Below are 8,690 nucleotides of genomic sequence, written 5' to 3'. Positions count from 1 at the left end.
CAGCAGCAGCCTCTGCAGCTTCTGCCCAGGGCAGGGGAAAGGCCAGCAGCACTGCAACCAGCAGACACCGACAGCTTGTCCCATCTACTCGGGGCATCCCTGATGAGCAGGGGAAAGCCACCAGTGTGCAGAGCAGGAGGCATGCCCCACACAGCCCTGCAGCCAATGCCACAGCTGGGAAGGAGACAAAGAGGTACCTTTTGAGTAAGGACCCGGACAAGGTTTTCACTGGGAGCCACCGACCCAGCCAGCAGACAGCGGCACAGTGGCACTGGGAACACAGGCTGGGTGAGGCGAAGATGGCAAGATCAGAGGAGGCCCGGGTGGCCCACAGTGGCAAGGCCCCTGCAGGTCAGCACGTGCCTGATGCTCATGCACGTAAAAGCACTGGTGCTGCTGGCAGGGTTTCTGTGCCAGCTTCCCTGGGCAGGAGGGATGTGGCTTCAGGGCAGCAGGGACAAGTGGAAGAGCGCGATCTGAAAACACAGGTGACGCTCGCCAAAAACAAGTGCAAAGGCAAATCGCTGCGGGAGCACCACAAGGCTCTTCAGGAGCATGTGGCCATCCCATCAGTGAAGACGGAGGATCAGAAAGCCCAGCACAGCAGGACAGGCAGTCATGCAAGCGCAGCGGCTCGTGTCCCCAAGAAGAACTGGGCAAGGGCAGCAAGGCCACGGAACAGCCCAGGGTCCCTGCCAAAGGAAAAAGACTGGAGAGAAGACAATGAGCTGCCCCAAGAAGAGGGCATCACCATTCACAGCATCTGGGTCAACCCCTCATCCCTGGAGCTCTTCCAGGACCCCCACGCTGGTCCCCAGGATGGGCCCTGCTGGCTGAGCAGTGTAGGCAGAGGGGCAGCAGCAGACGCAGCTGGCAACCTACAGAGCATTTCAGCTATGCAAGGGGAACCCGTGGAAGCTGAGCCAGCAGCTGCTGCCCTGGCCACACCTTCTGAGGAAGAGGGGCACTGTGCACCTCTAACTCTCATAGGAAAAGAGGTGGCAAAGGCACAGGAATCTCCTCTCCTCAGTGAGCAGCCCACAGCAGCCCAGGCAGAGAGCCAGGCGGCTGCTCCACACAGCCCCGCAGCCTGCGCCGCACCTCTGCAGGACACAGACCAGTGGGACGTGAGTGAGATCCTGCACAAGGCTGTGACTGCGATTCAGGGACCCAACAGGCAGCTGGTAGAACAGCGGGACCCAGCACAAACCATGCATGTGGTGACTGCAGCAACAACACCTGCAGCGTCTCAGGACAGTGAGTCTTCCTTGCCTGGAGAGCATCAGAGAGAGCCCAACTCAGCCACTCTAGTGCCAGAAGAATGTGAGGATGGAGAACACACGGCTTCTGCCATGTCTGGAGACCATCAAGGAGAGCCCAGCACAGCCATTTTCTCCCCAGCAGCGCACGAGGAAGATCTGGCTTCATTGCTGCCTCAGATCTCTCTGGATGATGCTGCCGCACCCCACCTTGACCCAGCAGGGGAAGATGAAACAGATTCCACGTGGTCTCCCTTGTCCTGGGACTCTTGGCACCAGGTGAGCCAGGGTCGCAGTGACCAGCACTGAGCACCACGAGCTACTGCAGGCAGGTGCAGTGTCCAGGCCAGTGTGCGGCAGGGAGATGGCTGGTGCTGTCCGTGTCAGCCCGCTGACATCCCCTCCATCCCCTGCCTGTGCTCTTGCTCTCCCCAGTGCAAGTGGCCTCCCAGCACAGAGGTGATGCACAGCCCTCCTCTGGCTGCAGGGACCATAAACCTAACCAACCCGACACACGGCACTGCGTAGTCTACCACTAAAGCATGTCCCTAAGCGCCTGTGTTTCCCCCGGTAGCCAATAACGGATGCTTAGATCTCCTTTGGCTGTTAATGTTTTTATAGGATGCGCCAGGGCACTCAGCCCTAGAGGAGGACAAGCGGGAAGACGACAGTGGCAAAGAGCTGTGCCAAGGGGAAGACATCGCCACCCACAGCATTATGGCCAGCCCCTCATTCCTGGAGCTGTTCCAGGACCCCCGTGGTGGTTTCCAGGAGGGGCAGCCAGCCCCTGAGCAGAGCGATAACACGTGGCCCTGCTCCAAGCCCAGGGATGAGCCCGAGGATGAGCCAGGTACATCCCCGAGTGTAGCGCTGGCCCGGCAAGGGAAGGCTTAGCCCAGCCGTCCCGGCAATGTGCACCCAGGCCAAAGCAGAAGGACTGCGTGCATGGGGGCTGGCCGTTCCCTGGCCACCACTCCCTGGGGAAAGCTCTCGGTGGCGGGGAGCAGGCAGGATCTTGCCCGGTACCTGCCCAGCCCCCTGCCTACACTTGTCTTCCTTCCACAGGCATGGCTGCCCTCCCGCATGTCCCAGCTCGATGGCGACGGCCCTCCCTCTTCCGCAGGGCACTCAGGGCTCTGCGCAAGGCGTTCTGCCCTTCTTGCATCAGGCCACAGCAAGAGCAGCAGCGCCGTGCTGGCAAAGGGGTCCCCAGAGATGGCAGCTGGCCCTGATCCTGTGCGGTACCCAGAGGGTGTGGCACAGGGAGGCACGCGAGGCATGGGTGCATGGACGGCGCCCAACACGTTCAGCTGCCATGAGGACATTGTGGGGCCAGACTCTGCTCCACCCTGGGCACGTTCTGAGAGCAATAAAAGCTGAGCACGTTCCCCCAGTGGCTGTCTGTGCCTGGTCCATCCTGGGAGAAAGACGTGTGCAGGCAAGGCCCATGCCGGCAGGCAGAGCTGGAGAGCCCCTGTGCTCCTTCTTCTCCATGCCAAGCAGCGCCCACGCCTTGGGCCTCTGCCCGTGCCTCTGGCGCTCCAGCTGCTGACCAGCTGGGGCCTCTGCTGCCCTTGCTCCCAGGGCCTGTTATTGGAGTCAACCTCTGTCCTCAGGGTGTCCTGGCACTTGCTCGGGAGAGCCCTGGGCTGGTGCTGGCAGCAAGCCGGCACTCTGGCCTGAACTTGCCTCTAGCTGACTTCCAGGTGCCTCTCTGCCATTCAGACCGAGGACTTTGACCATTTCCTTTGCATCGTAAACTTGGTCTGGTTTAACTAATGCTTGCGCTGCACCACCCCGCAGCACCTTGGTCTCACGAGGAACCTGCCCATGGCAGGGGGGCGTAGGAGCACCTACATGAGCCACTTGTTTTTAAAGCCCTCCGTTTTTAAGACCTGGTCCTGAGAGTAGCTGTTTTGGTGAGAAAAGCCAGACCTTAGGTGGTTTAGCTGTTGGCCAGACGTCTGGGGGCTCCGTCTGAGTTGGTTCTTGACATTTTGACATATTAGCAGGGCAGCAGGACCATGCTACGAACGAAATGAGGTGCACAACAAAGCTCTCAGAATAAACTGAAACAGGTTTCTACAGACGTTTGAAACAGAAATAGGGAAGATTGGATAAAGATGGGGAGGAAGACTGATGAGGATACTTGAACATTGCTTCCTGAGGAAGCAAAGCTCATAGTAAACTGTTACGTGTATGTGCATTTATGTCTTTGTCTCAGGCGTCTTTCCACTTGTGCATTTCCCTGACCTTTGGTTGTTCTTAGAAGAGAATCAGTTCTGGAGGAGAGTGCTTCAAACTTCTTTCTGTAACACTGGGACCCAGGAAGTGCCTCGGTGGCACCCCTAGCTGTGACGAGAAAAGGATTTTCCTTCCGTGGAGCCTTTCCTTCACTGTGGCTGTTTAGAACATGAGGAGGCATGGGAGACCTTCCAGGGTGCCTGCTAGCTGAAATGATTCTAGCGTTCTGTGGGCGATATAGCCACACCTTTCTCTGTCCTCCTTTATGGAGAACATCTGGCATGAACCTTGGGTGGTAATGGGTGTCATTTTGATTCTCTTTTGAAATGTAATTTTTCACAGTTGAAACTCCAAAACGCTCTAGTGATTACACGCATGCATGCAGTTGGGCATCCTTTTCCTTCCCTGAGAGAAGCCTAGAAAAACCTCAAGCGTGTGGTGTAGCTGAGAGTTGCAACGTGTAAGAAACCAGGCAAGGAAGCTCTTTCTGACATCAAGGACCAAGCGGGTTGACAGTTTCCCCCCTTCTCGCTTGGCCCTGGAGTTTCCAACCGTGGCACCGCATGCCTTGCGGCACCATTTTCTGTGTTGGCTGCCTGAGGCAATGGAACAGCTGAATTCAGAGGGATCCTGTGCCCAGGGCTATGAGGCCTCCTGCCGGGCCTCGCCCCCCCCTCACAGTGCAGCCAGGAGCTGCTCTCAGGTGAGCGTCCCCTGTGCCTGACGGTAGGCATGAGGAACAGAGTTGGCTGCTTTGGGAAGAGCCCTGTCAGAGCGGCCATGGCCCAGAGGAGGTGACTTTTCGACGGAGGGGACCTGCAGGCTGTGCTGGGCCGTGGCGGGAGGCCCACCCGATGCCACACAAGCTGGGGCTCCCAGCAGCTGAGCCCTGGTGGCACTGGCTGTCCTGTCCTCCTCTCCCTCTGAGGGTGACCTCAAACAGCAGCAGCTGCAGAGATGCTTGGCAGAACCTGAGCGCCTTTCCCACCGCGGTGGTAAAGAGCCAGCCCTGCTGGGGCCGGGGGGGGCTGTTGGGGACAGACCGTGGGGCCGGGGGAGAGATTTCAGGGACGGACCGGGGGGTGGGGGGAAGGAGTCTCTAGCAGAGCTGTGGAGGCAGGGGGGATGGATTTAGTGACGGACCGAGGGGGTTGGGGGAGGCCTGTAGGTAGTGAGAGGGGGGTTCCAGGGGGGGGGGGTTTAAAGGGCTGACGGAGGGCAGGGGAACAATTTTAGGGACAGAGTGGAGGGCGGGGGGGGGGGGGGGGGGCGCTGTGGGAAGGAGTGTAGGGCATGACCGGCAGGGGCTGGGGAGAAATAGTGACGGGAGAAAGTGTGGGGTCGGGGGAAAGGAGTCTAGGAATGGCCATGAGGGTCTGGGGGGAAGGGCCTTAGGGACAGGACGGGAGTGAGGGGAAGGATGTTAGGGCCAGACTGGGGGCAAGTGGAATCACTGCAGGGCCCAATGGAGGGGGGTGGTTGGGGTGTTGAGGAAGGTTCTCAGGGTGGGATGGGGGTACAAGGGGAAGGTTGTGGGGGCAAAGGAGCGGGATGGGGGAAGGATTGTATAGATGGACTGCTGGGGTTGGGGGCACAGGGGAAATAGTTTGGGGACAGTCCGAGAGGCACGGGGGAGGATTTTAGAAATGAGCTGGGGTGGGGGGTGGCTTGAGGGAAGAAATTGGGAATGGGATGGGGGCAATGGGGAGGCTTTTAGGCCTGACTGGGGTGCTGGATGGAAGGATTTGAGGGACAGCCATGGTATGTAGGGGAAGGTTTTGATGGCACTGTATAGATAGCACTGTATATACCTTTCTGTCCAAGGAATCTGTTCAGGGAAGGTTGCTGGCTCAGCAACGGGACCAGATGTCTAAACTCCCCAGTTTCCAAGCTCTAATATCGTGTTTGGCTCTATGTGAAAGAAATCTAGGCACAAAGTTTAGCTAAGCTACCTCTCTAAAGTTGTTGGAAGTGATGAACAAAGGGATGACTGATCTGGGGAGTCAGCCTTGGGAAGGGCACGGAACAAAGAGCGGATGGGGAAAAGAACTTCATTCTCTTGAGAGATGCACAAAAAAGCCTCTGAGCGGGGAAGTTCTGGCCACAAGAGGAGACAAGTCGGTAGAGTGTGCGTGTGTGATGCACTATGAGCGTGCGAGTACTCTGCTGTATGTAATGCGGACCCTCGAGTAACTTGGTGAGCGTGCTCAGAGGTGACACTCCCCCGTGCTCCCAGCGCTGCCATAAAGAATGCCTGCCTTCTGAAACTTCACATCAGGTCTGAGAGGGTTTTTCACCGTGACCGCCTTTACGGTATCATTTTCTGGTGACCCAGGTGAGACTCTGCTATTGAGCGTCGGTGGAGCTGTGAATCGCAGCAATTCCAGCCGGCACTGAGGGACTCTTGGGGAAGACCTCTGATTCCCGGACCAACGACTCCAAAGCAACGTTCCCCCGGTAAGATGTCAGGCATTCCTTGTGGTCTGGGATACCTGCCCCTAAGCAGAGGCAAAAGCCCTGCTGGGCTGGGTTATTGAGGGCTCTCCTGGAAACAATGTCTCTGGTAAAATTTCTGCCTGACATACTCGAGTATATTAATGGTGTGTGTGTGTGTGTGTGTGTCTAGTAGAGTGCACTCTGAACATCTGAAAATACTTCTATACATGTATATGATAAAGTGTTCAGGATGCTAAAAGAAAGTGGGCCCCGGTCAGTGTACACGGCCGTGGTATTTTACAGCAGTCTCCACTGGGATGTGTTTTGGGACACTGGGAAGAATTAAGGGGTAGTTCTGAGGGAAATGTAACTAAAAGCACCCTAGTGCAATACTGTACTCAGGGGCGGTCTCTGTAGAGACTGGGCGATGGGGGAAAATGGCAGTTTGCATTATTGCACGATGTTACAGCTGATGTTGTTTTGAAGGCAAGAAAGGAAAAGGGACAGAGTTTGATATGCTGATCTTTTTCCACTGTAAAGACCCATTCTGAATGGCAAAACCAGCGTGGTATAAATTTACCTCCCTGAGATCCTTTTCTCTTGGCTTTGGAAAAGGATAAGAAGAGGTTGTTGAAAAGGGTCTGCTCTGCTTGTAGTATCAGACAGAGGCGTTTAAAATTGTAATGACTACAAGAAAGAAGGAGGTTTAGAGACGACGGTTTGGAGTTAATGGTTGGAGCCCAGCAGAGACTGGGAGAGAGTTCTGACGCTGATACTAGTGATATGAGCAGGGTAAGAGAAAGTGGTGGCAGGCGAGCTGACGAGGCTGGTGGCAGGGAAAGTGGCTGTGAAGAGGGAGAGCGATTTAGTGGGGCAGAAGGTTTTAGCCCAGCCGCAGGGTGGGAGCGGGCCAAACCAGGGGAAGTGACACAGGCTCCCCTGCGCCAGGCTGTGGGAAATGAAGGACCCATTACGGTGGCGGTCCCGTTTTCAATAACAGAGTTGAAGAATTGCAAAGCAACCGCAGGAATTTACCGAGACGACCCTGAGAAGGCGGCTGGTGTTTTTGAAATAATGATGGTTAAAACACAGGATGATCCAGAGTGTAAGGATATAGGGGCAATACTGCAGGTTTTGTTTGATAGTAGTGAGAAGGAGATGATTTGTCAAGCCGCTAGAATACATGTGGAAGCCGAGGTTAAAACAGGAACTGTGGAGCATCATTTCCCCTCCGTTGGTCCAAACTGGGACCTGCATGTTAACAGACCCAGGCAGCTTTGGACTCGGTATCAGAAAGGGATTATATTTGGCATTCAAAATGCTGTGGCTAAGGCAATAACCATGTCCGAACGGTACGAGGCTAGGCACGATAGCCAAGAGCCCCCCACAGGACTGCAGAACAGAATGAAGGAGGTAGCCCGCAACTCTACAAGTGCTGACCCTGCATCTTAAGAGGGATGAGATCAATTGGCCCCTCTATTGGTGGGCCAATCCTGGGATGGTATTAGAAGAAAGTTACAGAAGTTACAAGGAAGTGATTGCTCGAGATAGGGGAAAGCTGTTGGATGTTGCTTGGATTGCAGATCGTCATAGAGAGAGTCGAAAGGGAAGAGTAAATTGTTGCTTGTTGGCGGTATCAGAGTAAAATGGTAGGGTGAGGGCAAGGGCCCTGAGGATGGGGCAGAGCCCCGAGAGGGGGACTCCGGCCCAGCCCTCGGTTGGCTGATAATCAGTGTGCACAGTGCAAAAGGGATGGGCGTTCAGAAGAAGACCGTCTGCTTAAGGATTGGAGCCCCTCTGCCCCCTTGCTCCCAGTAAGCGAGGAATGAGGGGGAGCGGAGGAGTCTCTCCCCAGAGGAGCCTCTCGTTAAAGCGGAGCTGGGAAGTGAAGAAGTTGAGCTTTGGGCAGATCCTGGGGCTACTTCCTCTGTTCAGAAGACTTTAGAGGGGAACTAAGCAGTAAGGATATAAGCATTGCTGGTATGGCAGGGACCCATGAAACTTGGCCATTTTTGAAACCCTTAGCAGTGAAGCTGGGAAAACAGTGGGTTCCTCATCAGTTTTTATATTAGCCAAATTTTCCAAAAGCATTGTTTGGGGAGAGATCTACTCCAAAAAATTGGAAGCAGAAATCTGATTTTAAAACGAGGAAATAGAAATCTTAATTCCAGAAACTGTTTGTGTCAAGAGGCAGCAGCTTTGTTGTTACAGGCTATGCTGCCTTGAAAGGGGAAAGATACGCCCGGAGGTCAGAGATGCTGTGATTCCTATTGTACGAGCCGGAGAGGTTCCTGGAAAACCCCACAGGTCAAAACCTGTGAGGATTGACTTAAAGCCTGGATCATCCCCGCTGAGAATGAAACAGTATCGCCTGAAGCTGGAAGCTAGGAATGGGTCGGTAGCGATAATTCAGAAATTCTTGAAGTACAACCTGTTGGTGGGGTGTGCCTTGAAATCCAGCACCCCTGTTTTGCCAGTGAAAAAGGCCAAGGGTCAAGATTGCCGATTGGTGCAGGATTTAAGAGGAACAAATCACATACCTCAAGGTATTTATCCTGTAGTAGCACATCCATACAGATACTGAAACCACCCTTACAGGGGAACAGGGATGGTGTACAGGTTTTGATGTGAAGGATGCCTTTTTCTGTGTTCCCCGGGGCACTGACAGTGCTTGTGAATGCGCAAACCCAGAAACGGGAAGGAAAATGCAATACACTTAGGCGGTTGTACCACAAGGCTTTCAAAATACCC

General features: G+C 55.0%; 1 protein-coding gene across 1 annotated transcript; it reads left to right on the top strand.

The window, feature by feature from the left end:
• The first annotated feature begins 273 nt into the window (after positions 1 to 273).
• Positions 274 to 3,292, top strand: LOC121081772. The gene is given in 5 exon segments (XM_040581000.1): positions 274 to 1,538; positions 1,906 to 2,109; positions 2,325 to 2,500; positions 2,502 to 2,631; positions 2,633 to 3,292. Coding segments are annotated over 5 exon segments (2,115 nt in total). The 5' UTR covers positions 274 to 299; the 3' UTR covers positions 2,999 to 3,292.
• Positions 3,293 to 8,690: the final 5,398 nt, after the last annotated feature.

This window comes from Falco naumanni (assembly GCF_017639655.2).
Source record: "Falco naumanni isolate bFalNau1 chromosome 3 unlocalized genomic scaffold, bFalNau1.pat SUPER_3_unloc_2, whole genome shotgun sequence".
Taxonomy (NCBI): domain Eukaryota; kingdom Metazoa; phylum Chordata; class Aves; order Falconiformes; family Falconidae; genus Falco; species Falco naumanni.
Note: the sequence above shows the minus strand (reverse complement) of the source record. Positions and strands in the feature narration are given on the sequence as shown.